The sequence below is a fragment of the Eubalaena glacialis genome, chromosome X, assembly GCF_028564815.1.
Source record: "Eubalaena glacialis isolate mEubGla1 chromosome X, mEubGla1.1.hap2.+ XY, whole genome shotgun sequence".
Lineage (NCBI taxonomy): Eukaryota > Metazoa > Chordata > Mammalia > Artiodactyla > Balaenidae > Eubalaena > Eubalaena glacialis.
Genome location: NC_083736.1, coordinates 85,071,837 through 85,089,899, shown reverse-complemented (window position 1 = coordinate 85,089,899; position 18,063 = coordinate 85,071,837). Strand labels below are relative to the sequence as shown.

Sequence of the window (18,063 nt, the reverse complement as noted above, 5' to 3'; positions counted from 1 at the left end):
TTTCATCAGATTTCAACATTAGGAACAGCTTGTTTGTTTTTCCTCTTTGACAAAAGAGTACGTACTCGGGAAGGTCACTGAAAATGATAGTGTCTTGATACTAACTTCTGTCTTAAAGTGTATTCCTCCCTTACTTCAGGAATTTTTTGGTGATGTATGATAAATCTATCTATTTCCTTTTTTATGGCCATGTGTCATTGTCACTATTCTGTGTCCTCCAACTAGGAGAATAATCAAACTACTTGATTATATTATTTGGAATAAGCATTCAGAATAAAATGTTTTAAAGTGTTAAATTCATAATGTTATGGGCTGGAACAAAGGAGATTTTTTTTTCACCTTTAAAATAAATATATTTTATTCTTTGCCAGGAGACTCCATGGAAAAAGATAAACAGCATATGAACATAGAAAGCATTGTTAAACAATTTCAATGTACAAACAGAGCCAGAGAAAGTACATCAAAGACTTGATAATATATCAAAAAAAAAAAAATTCCGCTAGTGCTTAAATGAGAACTAAGAAACTGACACTTGTATCTGTTAACCACTCCACCCAAGCCTCCACTCTGCTTCACAGTGATTGGATCAGGCCAGAGGACGCAGATTCTCTGCCTGTGACTTTGGGAGGCAATGGAAAACCCCCCAGTATCAAGCAGGAATCAGGAAGGATACAGAGTTACATGGTGCAGGTGGTAGACTAGCCCGTCATTATCCCATGAAACCTCCCTAATGGCTTGTGAATAGGTAAACAAAAACTTTTATTAACATGGAAAAGTGTTTCTGCCTTGGAGGCTATCATTACTGTAAAAATGTACCTTTTAAAAAAATTGTGTAGTTATGTCATTAAACAAGTAATAAACCACTTTTAGTTTAAAGTGACATCAACAATTGAACAAATGACATTTGATACCTGAACTTGCAGTTACACTGATAACAGAATTCTCTTCTGCTAGTACAGTGAATTTGTTGTATACTTCACTGGGCAACATGAAAGAAAAGATGCGGTCTGAGAGCATCCAGAGAGCAAGGACAAGCTTCTATACTAACTAAAGTAGAACATCTTTAGCCTTATCTTGCCACAATGTACAACAGTCCCATTTCCTTACCTTGATGTCTTGATCTGTGAAAGCAAGACAGTTATCTTTTTGACCCTTTCTTAACTGGATATGTAAGTAATCTGTTCCATAACCTTGGTGTCTTGGTTATTTGGACTATGCAAAACAAAAGGAAAGCACCAAACGTATAGGAGAGAAAGAACAGAGCCATACTTCTGTATGTGCAGAGTCTTCAGAAACTTAACCAGGGGGAAATAATTTTGACTGGGTCTTTGCCATGCAATCTTGAGTGTTCAAAGAGGAGAATAGAAGCTTTTAACTGGTTTTGGGTTGCATGAAATGGCTAATTTTTAGAATTTAAAAAGTTTGTACTTCTAGGTAAGTTAGACAGTGAGGGGTATATATTGATACATATGAAAACTTCTTGGTCCTTCTTGAGTTTGAATATATTTTCAGGCCAAAAACTAAGCAGAAGTAAAAATGTTTTTTCCTTGCATTTTCAATCCCAGGAGTGAAGGTACTGGGGAATGTCTGAAGTAGCTAGAAAGTGTCTTATTGCAGCAGTGGTGACTGACCGACACCGCTGTTGTCCACGGAGCTGGGCGAGGTGCTGGGACTGTGCTCTGCTGTGTTCCCACTTGATCTTGGGGTCAAGGGCTCATGTCCTTCAGAATTCTCCAGCATTTCCTGAATGAGAGGGGGCATCGAGCCAGGAATTTCCATTTTCAAGGTAATTACACTTTCTGCACCTTTAGCACTGATGCTGCGGAGATCTGTGATTTTCATGAGGATCTTTGGAAACATGTGGGGCTTGCTGGGTCGTCTCTTTCTGATATAAATTTTTAGTGCTTCCAGCAATGGTCCTTGTAGCTTATCTACTTTTGTTGGTTCCTCAAGGTCCTGGCGGTCTCCACAGATCAAGCAGATGGCGCTGTGAAGGCCTGTCTCCGTGTCGTCCATCCCCCGATGTAGGAGCTGGCTGGCGAAGGTGAATACGAGGTCTGTCAGGGGTCTGATCCCGGCGTTGTGCATCTGGTTCGATTCAGGGTCAGGCCGTCCGAAAACGGCATGGTGTCTTGCTCTGGGGTATACCTGGTGCAGATTCTCAGAATCAGGATGTCCAAACAGGCTGCCTTCAGCAGGGTGATTTGGTCTGCGATGGTCAAGCTGGTGAAGCCTGGTAGACGTTTAGCAAACTCCACGATCTTAATAATGCACTTGGTGGCCAGTTCACTGAATTTGTCCCAGAGGCCCAGGTCCAGTCGGACTCGATGGTCAGCAGTGGAATTCCTGTCCCGGAGCCTCGCACGTGCCCAACCTGTGCGTCATGACCGAGTGGGAGGAAACGCTCACCCTACTCAGCGGCTGCTACGACCCCCGCCCGGGGTGCCTCCTCCAAAGGAGATTTAATTGAAGATATCAGGGTGGTTATATCCATGAGAACAGATGGATATTGAAACAAATCCATTCATCAGGTTTCCAATTTTTTCAGTCTATTCTTCACTTAGTTTTGAAAAGCCAGGTTTTGACTTTCAGAAAAAAAGGGAAAATCTTAAACAAATGACTAAATATGAGACATATATAAATGAAACAGAAGACAAAATCTGATTCATTCTACTAATATCCTACTTAATCCTCAAAGCCCAGAAATCTCCTTTACTCCAAAAAAGGATTTCAGTTTCTATATCATATGGGAAGGCCATTTCTTCTCTGTGTCAGGGTGTCTGAATACTGATTAACTAGATGTCATGATAAAGATGGTGGCAAATTTTCTTGAGAGAAGTCAATGACAAAGTTGTCCAAAGATTACATTCTCTTGGAAATGGGTAATCATTGCAAGAATAGCTCAAATCCTTTGCTCTGTGGGGAATGGAGTTTCAAATGGGCAGTGACTAATAAGAGATGGTTCATTCTAATCGAGGCTTTGCTGAATAATTGGAAGTCATTAATGCTAATGCTATCAATGGATGAAAAGACAAATCTTGTGGATGATATATATTTTTTTTGTTTGTTTGTTTGTATTGTTAGTCACTAAAACATTGTTCACATTTGTTAACGAAAGTACCAGATTTTTCAGTGATCTGGTTTTTGAGAGGTAGGTTGTAGCCCAACAGTTAGAGGCAGATCATCATGGAGGTGGGGGCAGGGTTTGTTGGAGGATGGCCTGAGAAGGGCAGCAAACCTGGGTCTTTTTTTCCCCTGCACATTTCAGACAGACCAAAGAGTATATTTTTTTCCCCTAATGGAAGTGAAGGATTGGCAATCTTATACATGGCTTTCTGAAGTTCAGACTTTAACTCAAATGCACATTCTTCTTTGTGGGTTAAGACTGGGCAAGGAATGGAGGCCATGGGATAGTTTTGACATGCCTCTGGAATAAGAGATATTAAAGAGAGAAAAAAATCAGGGCAGACAATATTAGATCATGCCCAGACAAAAGCATCTTGTCCACTGAATCAGAGAAAGCTCCAGGTGAGGCCATTTATAGTCAGAGTTATTTTCATAATCCAAGGCTTACCCAGTTGGTACTGACCGTATGGGATATATCTTGAGACATTAAGAGGACCTTACCTCTTACCTATCCTTTCCTGTTTTAATTTAAGGGGAGGAGGAACTCATCCCCGTTTGCTTAAGTGTTTTCCTGATTCTATTTTAGAAGGAAGTACCATGTCCTCTGAGATCATTTCTGATTCTTCATTATTGACCATGTTTTTAGCAAGATGGAAACATGAAGCCCAAATTTCTCTGATGTTAAACAATTCATGAGTAGCATTTTTAATATCATCAAATAAGTGATTATCATTAGAAAATTCATGATTTTCATTATCAACAGTATCATCATCATTGCCATTATCCTCATCATATTCATTACCATGATTGTTGTAGTAATTTTCCTCCTCTGACGGTACTACCTCTTCTGTATAACTGGCACTACCAGTTCCACAGGCCAAGACAGGTATCTTTTACAGAAACACAAGGAACCAACAAAGTCAAAATAAATTTTAATATCTATTAAATACATAAGCTATTGCTATCTAAATGAATTATCAGCATAGTAGATGACAAAAATATTTTTGCCACTACTTTCCAATAAAAAAATCATGTCTTCTTCTTAAAGCAGCCCCTCCATAGGAAAAAAGCCATCAGTGTTCTATAAGCATAACTATATTTATATATTTAAGGAGTCTTAGCCTACTCAAATTTACTAGACATATTTAATATCAGCAAATACTACGCCCCATGACACTGATTCCAGGAGTGATTTAAATTATGTCTGGGATCAGTTTGAATCAGGAGAAACAATGATATTTTCAAACTACTAGTAATTTTTTTCCCTCAGGTGCACTGAATCACACTTTTTAATCAGGGTATCAATACACTATAATATCTAAACTCCATCCAGAGAATAATAACGTTTATAAAAGTTCTCCAAAATTAATTAAGGTTATGCCTTGAAAGGCAGAACCAGTATTTTTATGCCATGACATCTAGCAACTATGTCAATCAATCAAACACCTGAAACTTCCAGTCTTATTAATCAGTTCTTTACAGACACAGCCAATGACAAACTTAACTAAATTGGTCCCAGTTTCACCCATTAAAGCGTAGACATTTTCAATGACGAATATAGCAGTTTAGATAAAATTATTGTAGGCATACGGTCAAAATATATTTTCATGCCTCACAATACTAAAAGAAAAAATTATAAAATTTAAGAGCTAAAAACAATTGATCATAAATAAACCCATTAGTAAAGACATTGGATTAATAAATGCTTATTTTAACAAGATAGCCATACTAGTGCTATCATACAAGGTAAACTGTGTTACATTCATATACTGTATCTTCAAACAGTTCTTAATTTGTCTAATGCTAGAAGATATTAATTTTTATCATTTCTTATCCTTAACAGTAGCAAATAGTTTTTTTCAAAGTTTACTATTTTAACATTAGCATTTAACTATTTTAACTAATAAGTTTTACACAACCATGAAATCAAATTTAAAAAAATAATAGTTTTACTAATGAAAAGAATAAACCTTTCTTTACTAGCTGAGTTCCCAAAATTTATAACATTTTACAAACAAAAATACTCATACATATTAATTTTATCCTTCTAATTTTTATTCTAAGATTGGAAATTAATTTGGCAAAGGACACATTTGTTTCATATAAATATTCAATTTATAAAGTGGATTCATTGCATAAGTTAAGATTTTGTTAGTGTTAATAATAAGTGTATTTTCTTGATATATAATAAAGCAGAATAAATATTGAAATACTTTTGTGCAATTAATGAATTGTTTATCCCATCTGAAATTAGAAGAAAACCATCTCTCAAGTTACTTTGCTCTATCATTTAGCATAATGTTCCCCTTCAGTTACATAGATAAGAAAGTAACTTCTATGCTGAAAATTAATTATAATACTTTGGAAATCATAAAAAGCATTATTACTTCATAAAATCTCTATCAAAGTTGCTAATACTTTTTTATGTGCTAATACTTTTCCACTTATGACTCCTAAGGTTTAAGAAACTGTTCAAATTGTATTTATTGTTTAAACATTTGTGAAGTATTCTCTCATCTGGAAATGCTCATCGTTTGAAGGTTTGGGAAAGTGTTCAAAACACCCTGACTTGTCCTTGGAGTTACTAAAAATAACAAAATCTGCTCCTACCACACTAGGCTGTGCAAGGGTGGGCTAAAGCAGTAGTTCTCTGCTAAGGAAATTCCAACCCCCTCCCCCACACAGGGGATATTTAGCAAACTCTGGAAATATTTTTGGTTGTCACATCTAAGCAGGAGGGTGCCACGGGGACTTAGTGGGTAGAGGCCAGGTATACTAATAAACTTCCTACAATGCACAGGACAGCTCCCGTCCTGTTCTACCCCATCTCACAAGAAGGAATTATCCAGCTCCAAACGTCAATAGTGACAAGGTCAAGAAACCCTGGGCCAACACATTGAGAATTATGATCCTAAAAGGAAAAGACTAAATTGTATCCAAATGCAAAGCTTTACTCTGAAATCAGTATAACTACAATTATACTTGTACCATCCAGCAAATAAATTATCAGAAGAGCCTCAGAAATATAAATGGAAAGAAACGAATCACATCTGTGCATTAGAATCATTTGTACAAACATCACTTTTCTATGGCAGTAAACCGACTATAAACATATTTTCATACAGACTATCTTATCTTGTGGTTAATTGTACTTTTAAAAACTCTGAGATCACCAATAAGTAATACCTAATGTTATGAAAATATAAATGGTTTAAATGTTTCTAGGAGGAGAAGCTTTTGACTTTATTTGTATGCTAGGCCAAAATAGCAGCAAACTAATTTCTATTTGTGACCAATGGAAGTACTATTTAAAACTTCCAAGGTTTACACAGTAGCTTGAAATTATAGGTGGTAAAATCAACACACATTTAAAATGTAATACTTGAAATTAAGTGAATCCAACTAGCGTCTAATGATCAGATCATCTGATACAGAACTGGAGAAATTTGATCTTTGGTTACCAACTAAAATTTTAAAATCAAGTTTTGATTCAGGTTCCAAGACACATTCTTATTCAATAAGAGCTAAAGCTATAGATGACAAAGACAAACTGAACATTATGGGAAATATTATATATACATAGAAAACATTATTCTATTTATCTGATATGAATAAATGTCCAACTCTTTATTTTACATTTGTTAATTTAAACATGTTATTTTTTAATTATGTTAAACAATAATTGTTTATTATTTTAAAAATAAAAATGGTGAATATATTTGATCTGTGACAATATCATATGAAAAAACACAGTGGTTTAAATATCTAGGGTTTTGTAGATATTTTCATAATACTATAATTCTTAGAGTTTCATGCATTGCTTACTGATTTATTGATGTACAGTCAGTAAACATATGTTTATGACAAAATATAAGAAATTTTCCACAGCTCACTACATATCTTAATTAATTTGTATCATATTGAGAAATAATGGATAACCCAGTGGACAGTACAGGAAAAAACAAGAGCATAACGGCAGAATTATCACTATTTTCACTCTACCAGAAAGCTGCTCTACTTAAATCCCTTACTTATTATAACAATGCCTTTCCCTTATTCTACTAAAAGAGCTGTCATAGATGGCAAAACATATGACAATTCTTGACAGTTAAGGGTTATAAAATAAATGCTTCAAAGTATAAAGTTAGTAGAAAGGAATTTTTAGTTTCGCTCTCTTTTGAATTGGGATATTTTGGGGGTTTTACCTCCTTTTTTAATACCTACATTAAATAAAGTTTACCAAATAAGGTGATAAATAAGCAAGGGTATTTTCAGTCCTCGTGCAGTTACAAGTCAGTTTAAAAGGGTGGGATGAGGGGGACAAAAAGAGGTACAAGTTTAACCATAATAGGAAAATACTGTGTATTTGGAAAGTCACGTCTTGATACGATTTTTAGAATAAAATGTTCTCAAAATCAAGTTCTAAACTATAATGTCCACAAATACATTCTGTAGCATTAATAAGTTACTTTGATTAAAGGATGATAATTGGACAATGTGGTAAAAGAAAATTTTTTTTTATCTTAACTAAGAATTAATGTAAAGGTCTTATATGCCAAAGCCAGTATAATATTACATTTCCCCTCTGGAAATCAAAGCAGAACTTAAAATTGTTGGTATCCACAGCCTCTGTACGTTTTCACAACCTCAGTAAGCCAATAGTTAGAAGAAAAATGGTTTAAGGAAACATGTACAACTACCAAAAAATCTTCAAAGTGAATGTAGCTACATCAAAATAAATTGTTAAAAGAGGGATCTCTTTATCAATGATGCCCAGTACATTGAGGTTTGTGATACCTAGAAAGTCCAATTTGAAATTCCCTTTAAAAATCCTTACTATTCTAAATAAGCACACCAATTTGCTTCGACTATCCTCTTAGAAGGAGGAAGATGCTGCTCCTTGTAAAATATTCTATATATAATAAAAACCAAGGACAAAGCCGCTACAACACTGATCAGAACTAGAGGGGATTTTACTAATAATAGGAAAAAACGTCTAATGGAGATGTGAGTTTATCCAATCCCATGAACAATTCTGGAATTTAAAGAAGTTTTCTGGGAGCCTTTTTTTTTTTTTAATTGAAGTATAGTTGATTTACAATATTGCATTAGTTTTAGCTGTACAGTCTGGGAGTCTTGACATACATTTGCTGAAGTAGAAAATTTCTAGGAAATATTTTTAAAGTATTTTGGAGAAAAAAGGTAATGGGAAAAGATATGATTCACTTAAATCTGATTATTAACTATAGAATAACAAAGTATTGACTACAGTTTAGAATAAATAATTTATTTAGAATTATGATCAATTACTTTCACACACATAATAGCAAGGACAAGAAGCCTGAATATTAAAGCGATGTTCAAATTATGTTTTGATTATCAAACTATAATTTAATGTAATCACAATTTCTCAAAAATTTGACAACCTTGGGATATACATTTTTGAAGTATAGCAAAACCCTATCAATGATAGTAGACTGGTAAACATTTAATAAATACTGGTTTTAACTTCTGAAAAATACATTCTTCTCTGATCAAAATCATTTGTGGGAGGAGGTATGGGGATATATGTGTACATATAGCTGATTCACTTTGTTATACAGCAGCAACTAACACAACATTGTAAAGCAATTATACTCCAATAAAGATGTTAAAAATAAATAAATAAATAAAATAAAAGCAGGTACTAAAAAAAAATCGTTTGTTATTTGGTAAACTGCCAAGAGGTGGAAGAAAAACAATTAATATAAAGTTAAGGAATCTAATAATAAGCAATTTGCATTTTAAAACATCATTACTCTAAAATCAAATGTATACTATTAAACCATTGGATTATTAAACTAACTGAACTCTATACCACATTTTGTATTTAACTTGATTTTTATTATCACCAGAATTATTTAGGTTTGTAGTGATTGCTATTAACTCTATTACCTAGATACTTGAATCTAATTCAATTATTTTTATTAGGGGCTATACTAAAATATTCAAGCTATCTCTAAGAATTAAAGGCAAGTTTCAAAATAAACATACTTGAAATGTGTTTACTAATTCATTGAATCGCTTTGCTTTTCATGAATAATGTCATATAAAAGAACAGTAATCCTGATATGCACAATTGACTTTTAAAATAGAATTCTGCATCATATCTGGTTCTATGAGTCAAGGCATATAGGATATTTAGGAGGTGAAATTTAAATTTATCTTTAGAAAAATGATTAGCTCAACTAGAATAGGATATGGGCACTCTTAAGTCACCATCAGAATACACCTGATATATATGTATAATATGTAATATATAATATACAATATATAATATATATCTCCTGATGGTGACTTAAGTGCCCATATTTATCTATCTAAATATATATATATATATATATATATATATATTTAGTATGTATGTAAAAAAATTTTCAAAACCCTGAGTGAAGTCCAGGCAATTCCATGAAGAAAACCAAAACATATGATGCAAAAATAATTAAATGATTATTGGTGACATCATGTTTTTTAATGTTGGTGAATGGAGAAACAACAACAGAGTACAACCTGATACTGCATCCAAGTATCCATTATTCTCAAATCAGTATAATGAAGGAAAATATAAACTGTTCTTTTAAAAGTATTTATGAAGAATATGTCCATGCAGATAAAATCACTATTCTTCTCTTACAAAAACCACTCAAGGCTCTTATCTACAATCTAATTTTTAGTTTGAAAAGATGTGCAAGAGGTTCTCTAACTCATCAACTGTTTAGGCTATACTCAAATGGTCTCTAGATAAATAGGTACTCAGGGAAAATGGTATAGAAAAGGAGAAATGGGGTAACACATTTAACTTCTTAAAACCTTAATTGTTTAGAACCTTGGCCAGAGGCTAATCCCTCCTAACTTTTGTGAGTCAAAGCTTGGAAGCAAAGGACAGATAGCCTTCATATATTTAAATAATGATTAAGGAAATCATATGTCCAAAATAAAAGAATTTTTAATGAAATTACATCTGCTTTCCATGCCATTCTCTTGCCTGTTTAGCTTTAGTGAACACTACATGAGATGAACAATGCCAGCTCAGAAAAGGATTCACCCTACGTAAATTTGATGATAGCATGTCTGCTGCCAGATAATTCTTCACAAGCCAATCTTTTGCCAATTGAGCTAACTCAGAATTGTTCACCTGAGAATTGTTCAGCTAAAATAAATGGAGAGTCCAGTTTGAGTTTGTGCAAGTAATATTTTACTTCATTGATGTTATGCAGGAAGTGGCAGCTCTCTGGCTCAAGGTAGTTCAGACCTTTAGGAAGAATAGGAAACAACATAAAATGGCAAAGAAGAAATTAGATATTTTGGGTTTTATGTATTGTGACCATATATTCTCGTGTCCCTGTTTAATTATTAAGAGGTGCCCTTTCACTTTTAAACTTGTCCTTATTTGGAGGATAAATTATGTGGTTAGCCTCATTTTATACAATGAAAGTAAATAACAGAAAACCAGGTGAGGATAAAATAGAGGTTAAAAAATATATACACAAAGATATGTATAAGGCACCCAAAGATAATTCTCTTTTTAATCTACAAATTGAATCTGAACTCTACAGGTCAAACCGTTTGTCCACTGTGTCTGTGGAAATCATTTGAGAAAGCAACACTTAAAGTAACTACAAATATTGCCTAAGTAATAATCAAAATAAGCAGTTATCTTTTAAAGCAACTATGGATAACTGCAACTAGGACAGCAAATCCAGTTATTTGTGAAACAGAAATTGCTAATGTGTGAAATCACAGAGTTATGCAGTCAGTTATGTGTGGGGAAAAAAAATCTTCCAATATCATAGTAACACAAAATACAAAAGCTGTTGTCAGTAAAAAGAATTGTGGATAACTCATTGTGGCAATGCACTGCAAATATGGGTGAATCAACTATCACTAACCCATTGGAGCAATCAAGTTTAAGAAAGCTTAACAGTTGCGGCAGATGAAACAATTGTCAGTAAACTGTGTAGCAAACCATGAAGATACTTTGAAATAACTCTTGAGGTTATCTAAAACAATAGTTTATGTTTACTTATAGCTGAATCTAATTAATACACTATGCCTTAAAATGGGGAAAAAATACAGAAATAATTGCTTCACCAAATTCCACTGTTGTCTCGTAATATCAGGGAGCTATTTGGTAAAATGCTATTTTTACATTAATCAATACTCAAATAAGGCCAGCCACTAGATTGTAGGGTATGTAGAAGATTATCTCAGACAGGAGTCAATTTTTTGCCTCAAACCTTTAACAGTCTAGATTACAGAAGGCCAGACATAGTTAAAATGAGATTACTATTTACAAAATATCAAATAAAACAAGTGGAGAAAAATTTTAAGTTACTTTAAACTACTTAAATTTGCCATGGTATGATTATATTTGTGTAGAATATACAGCTCAAGAAGTCATGTCTATTAGATAAATAACAAAAAATCAGATTTCTAAGAGTTAAAGGGATTAAAATGTCAGTTTTATTAATCTAGCTATTTTGCATGTAAACTGGTTTTCTATGTGAGATCTCTAGCTTTATAAAAATCCGTTCGTTTTACCAATTAGGTATTTGATCTAAAGCATCATTTGAAAGACTAAAGCAAAACTCGAGGCAGCTAAATATGCCCGAAAACTCAAGACGGGTTTTCTGGAGAAAATAGATTTCAGAGAAATGTCTAGAATCCTAAAAGGTACAGATGGATAAGCTAGTTCAGCCTATATAGAAGCCGGCCAACAATGTTTCAACTCAGCGCCATATATATACCATCCCCAATGAGGAAATTTTCACTTTTCCAGTCCCATGAGTACTTCTAGTTAAAGATACATTCCCACACCATTACAATGGCTTCCAAAGGCTTAAATATGATAGGATGGTCATCACTACTTCTTCGACTTAGAAAGTTCTAGACTGGTTTTGGAATCTAGGATAATGAGGTATTTGAAGGGGTGATATGGTTTTGAAGAAAATGCTATGGCTATCTGTAGCTGATCCTTTAGGAATCACTTTCCTCAGAGTAAAATTAAAAGCTTTGAAGGCCTCCTGAAACTCACGAAATCTGTTAAATATTTAAGTCCTCAGAGAAAAAGCAGTGTGACACCACTAAATGAAGTCAAGAATATAATAATCAAAATCAGAATTTTATAGTTTTTTTGTGTATTCAACCAACCTAAGTAGCCTTCATTTCATATTTACTTATGGGAGGGAGTTGAATATCTAAGTTAATCGAATATTCATTACTTTGTATAATCTAAACACGATTATATTTTCCTACTTTTTGATAGCTATATGCACTCTCATATTCATCCATACAATCATTCAGTGACTTCAATAATGCACTATGTTCAACTAAAAGTAATCTATAAAGTTCTACACTTCTTTATTTATAATCCATTAAATTGTTTTTTTAATTTGTTCATCCCTGGATTGTTTAGAGCATCACTTTGTTCTTCTGTTAACTATTTACTTCATTATTTTCCTTACTGACAGCAAAGCTCTTCTTGTCCCTGACTAAGCTACTTTAAATGGATGCTTCTAAGCAAACTCTTGTGCTCAGTGAATATAAGGGCCCCCTCCTAAACCAGGAAAACATACTAGTATCCATGAAAGTGTAGTTCTAGCAAATATCCTGATGCAAAAATGACTTTTAAAGCCTATTTAATTTAGAATGATTAAAAATTTAAAAATTCAAGTTTGTTATTACATATCTCTCCTACAGAATCCACTGGAGAAAGACAATTTTGACTGACTTACAAGAAAAGAAATAGGAAAATAGAAAAGAGCTTTCAGTGTGAAAAAGAAAAGACAAGATAGGACATCTAATTTTTTAAAATGACATATGAATGAGATGTAAATAAAGCAATTCCAGATGGTAGAAGCTGTATATGAGAAAGTATTCACATTAGCAATATCATAGTCATATGGAGGGCCAGGAGGAGGGAAAGACAAATGAGGAGAAGGAAACATTTGATTCAAGAGACAAGTTAAAGAAGGTAAATGGAAGTTTGTTTGTTTTAAATTGAACTAAGTCAAGAAATAAATGTGGAGCCAGTGGCACTGATTGAGAAAGAGAATAATGCTATCATATTTTCCTCTGTATACATATATAAAATACGTGTGAAAAGATTAGGTTGTAAAATAAGTTTTTAAAGAGTTTAGAGCATAATTTTAGAAAAATTGGGGGAGACTACAATCTTAAACCATAGAGCAAAACCAGTAACTACTGTTTATAAAACACTTTTCTTCAAGGCACTCAGCAAATTTTATGTATTTTTCTTATTTCATTAATTTTTATAATATCCCTGTCTGTTAGATAAAGATAATTTTATTTTCGCCGTTATATAGAAGAGGAATTGGAGGCATAGACAACAAGTTTGAGAATTAAGATAATAGAAAGACTCATGTAATTACCACCACTAGCACAGGAATTAACATTTTCATCAAAAAGATTTTATTTCCAGTCTCAAAATTGTTTTGCAGATAAATGTTGGCAGAAAGTATCACTGCCATAATTGCAGACCTAGTAAAAAATAAAATATCATGAATTAATGAGAGTGCTGGGTGAAAAATCTACTGAAAGTAGATTGGGAAATTTTAACTTGTCTGAAACTGTGAACACTTAAAAATAATTCCATGTTCTTAATGTCAGAATGACCAATTCAAGATAAAATGTTCTTTTAATATAATAAATGTTTTCTTCCTTACTATCATTAGTGTAGAAATATATTCCCCATAATGCCTGTTATTAAGCTCCCTGGGGACAGTGACTATTTTTCAAATGTATTTTTATCCCTCAAGACTTTGTACGCTGGGCACTCATTAAGTATATGTTAAATTTAGATGACTGGAATTAGACTAAGATGTTAGTTGGTAGTCAGTTACTGTTACAATTAAGAAAATACTTAGTAGAACAGCTTTCCATTCTTTAGAGTTTTACTTCATTCTATTGGAGAAGCTTAAAATAATGGACTTCTATATTTAAAATAAGCAAAAGGATAAGATATGTTAATGAGAATATCCTCCATAAAATAAAATTCCTGGTTAAGTGAGATCTCAAGGACAGATGTAAATTAGGTGAGATAACCTAAAACTTCATTTTACGCGTTCAACTTTTAAAACTCCTTGTTTTGTTGAATGAAACAAAGTTTAAAAGTAGTTTTTTCCAAAGGTCTTTTATTTCTATTTCCTATTCTATAACCTGGTATTACTTTTCTTAGTTTACCTGCAAGTTTACAGACATCTACATGCAGCAATTAAAAAATAAACATTCTTTCACTGTGTTAAAAAAAAAGCAATAGGTTTCTTATGACTGATCATCTAGAATTACATCTTACATTTCACAGCAAATGAAAAATATATGGACAGCTATAGTTTTATTGTTTTAGTTGCTAAAAGACACATTTCTGTGTGCATGAATGTGGATATTATATTTTGATGCACTGAGCTGTCTAGTAATGAATATTTAATCTTTTACAAAGAAAAAAACCATTATCACATAATTGTAGAATAATATTGGTGGAGATATATTAATTTCTGCAAGCAAAAGACCAATATATAAAGAACACTTCAAAAGACCAATATATAAAGAACACTTCAAAAATAGTTATTTAAGCTCTGTGTTTTAAAATTAAATTGAACTTAATACTTTCCTTCCTCTGGTACCTTCTATGTGCATTCAGAAACTAAAAGACACTTCAACAAAGATATACTAAAATTTAATTTGTGGTCAAAGCAATTTATTTTCTCATTATGCTATCGAATTATTCACACTTTTTTATTGATTTATGAAGATGACTAAACTGATAAATGCAAAGGGAGAATACTAATTTCTTTGGTATTTGATTTTGAAGTGAGAACTATTTTTCATATGCATTTTATATTTTTTGATAAAGAATAATTTCTTCAAAATTGGTCCAAATTCACATAAAAGCGTAAAGCATAAAGCTTGATAAAAGCATAAAGCTGTTTAAATTATTTTATTGATCGAATTAAGTCAAAATCAGAAATTTCCCCCCGAATGACCTTATTGCTTTTATCATCACTTCTGAACAAGATGTTATCACCTCTGGTACAAAAGCTTTACCAATCCATCATTTTTATTGGTCTAACATTGAATGAAGGATCATAATTCAGTTCACTAAGAGTGTTGTTATACAGTCAGTATAAAGTTGTATAGATCAAAAAAATAATTTATGCTGAATTAACTACACACATTGGAATGTTTATTATCTCAGATTATTAGCATCGATCAGAATTATGGGAGCCAAGTAGATCTGTATAACCAAACCTCATGTTTTCATTAAAGAGTTCTATAATTTTGTCTTATAATTAAATATATATTTAATAGATTTTAAGTCTTTCCCTTTGGCAGGCACAAAATTAAACATCAAATTGGTTTTTATTTAGATACAGTGAACAATAGAATAACAGATCAATAAACCTGTGCCTAATAATAATCCATGTAAAATTTAGCAGTATTTCTTATAGCTAGTTGCTATTATCAGGTCAAAGGGCAGAATGTGAGTAAATTAATCAAAGTTGGGGAGATACATTTGCTCTTCAGAATCTTAGTTTATAAATTCTAGAATTGAGCTATCTAAAATGTCCTACATATATGTGTTTCATGTGGGACTATTAATAACACGTGTATTTAATGAAAGGCGTTAGTGGACTATATTAACCAGGACTCTGATAATAGCAATGAAGTCAAAAGTTACTTAATCCTATTAGTGTCACACTCTCATTGTAATAAGACCTGACAACATTAATAAAGAACCATTTATGAAGAGAATGAGTTTTATGTTGTCATTTTTCCCCACTGGAGGTGCACTTTTATAATAACCCCTAGCTTTCAGGGACCTAACAGTCATTAGCATTTGACTGTCATCTCTTTTACTTTTTAGCACAGATCAAAAATGTTAATCTGCACATCATAGAATTCAGAGAATATAAAATCAAGTTATCTTAAAGCTGAAAGGGTGAACTTCCAAATAAAACTTCATTTTATAGTTGAAAACTGAGGAAATCACTATATTCAAACTCTTCTGAATATCTTTAGAGGCAACTTTGCTTTCTAAAGCAGTTAAATACATTGTTTGTTATAGAACATTATGTATATTATAGCATATTATAACATTGTTTGTTATAGCATATTATGTCTGCAATGGCATTAATGAATTTTACTCACTCCTCCTGATACTACACACTACTTTGATCTATGGATACATATGATAAAGAAATATTAATTCCTTCAGAATAATAAAGTTTGCTTGCTCTTTAGCTCCACAATATATTATTTGATGTCTCATTCTTGGCAAGTGTATTCAAGGTTACTAAATCTAATGGTAGATAGAATTTTCACAATTTGGATTTTCTAATCCCAGATTTCAAAGCAAATCTAAGTCTAACCTTAGTTTCATAAATCCAAACTCTTGATCAACAGGCAAGATGTTTAGTTCTCATTTAGTTTTTAAAGTAAAAACCAAATATATGTTATTTTAAACAAAATAGAAACAAGGGCCCAAACTTTGATTATGTGAAAAGACTCTGCCCAAGATTAATTTTTTTTGAGGTGGATGTAAAAGATGAGGATGCTTTATGAGATAGGCAAAAATGTGTGAGGGCTTTGAGTCGGGTCACGAATCTGAGAAAAATTTGATCTTCACGCTCCGTCAGCACAGTCAGCCTTTGAAACATCGTCATGCCTGCCTCAAGGGGACCAATCAACACACTGCCACTGGGCTAGTATAGAAACATTATTGCTGATATATGTGAGGGAAGCTGAAAATCTGAAGCAGAAAATGAAGACATATGCAACATCATTACACAAACTAATTTCCCCTGAGTTCCAACCATGGGAAGAAGTAGATCCCTGTGGTTTATATCCATATCCTGAGTCAGATTGGGTGCTTGAAGTATACTTCTATTTGTGAATGTACTAGCTTCCCTGACAACAGACTTAGAATATGAAAAAAAGCTTTATAAGTAACAGGCCATCAGAATAATAAGGTGGAAGTTAGAAAGACATTGTAACTTTCTACTCCTGGATGACAGCTCTGTCAAATACTACTAGGGCTCAGTGGTATATATTTATTAGATAGATGACACATAGATGCAGATAATTATATATATAGTATACAATATGTATGTATGTATAGTGTACATGTAGTATATACTATATACCATGTATAACATATATTTTAAAATATATTATTTAATAACATTTAAAAATGATATATTTATAATATATATAAAATAATATTTATAATATATAAAAATGGCATATATATACACATATACATATATGTGTGTATATATAGATATATATAGTTATAGGTCTTTAGCATAGCTAGTCCAAATTAAGGGAAATTTTATCAGAATATCATGGGGAATTCTCATTATACCATGTCTTTACTTGAGACAGGGAAAAGGGAAGATTTCACTTCTGGATATTTTTTTAAGTGGCAATTCACATCAAAAACTTTTATAGATGAAGCTTTTTTTTCTTTAGAGTAACCTAATCTCTCAAAAAATTGAAAATTAACCTTGCCAAGATCATGTGGATAAGTTTTATTTTACCATAATTTTCTTTGTACTAAGCAGAATCACTTGGTAATCATGTTATTCATTCATTCCTCACTTTCTTTTCACTTTGTCTTTTTTCATTTTCTTCTTTTTTTCTTCTTCTTCCTTCCTGTTAAACTTGCTGTGATCCCCACCCTCAAGGTTATCTATCTGTCTCTTTCTGTCAATCAAATCTAAGAGTCAGAAGACCTTATTCTGGTTCCCAATTTACTAGTCATATGATCATAAACAAAATAAATGATTACCCTGAAATGCAATATCCAACTATTTAAAATGTGTAATAATAATGCTTTCCTTGTTTATGCCAAAGCACACCTAGTATCATAAAATGCAT

At 32.5% G+C, this 18,063-nt stretch overlaps 2 protein-coding genes across 2 annotated transcripts in view; both read right to left on the bottom strand.

The window, feature by feature from the left end:
* Positions 1-18,063, bottom strand: part of PCDH11X (protocadherin 11 X-linked) — a 694,161-nt gene that overhangs the window by 624,174 nt on the left and 51,924 nt on the right. The gene's annotated exons all lie outside the window — the stretch shown is intronic.
* LOC133082635 (retinoic acid receptor beta-like) lies at positions 1,609-16,847 on the bottom strand. The gene is given in 5 exon segments (XM_061179306.1): positions 1,609-2,093; positions 2,096-2,374; positions 3,635-3,644; positions 3,723-4,016; positions 16,785-16,847. Coding segments are annotated over 5 exon segments (1,131 nt in total).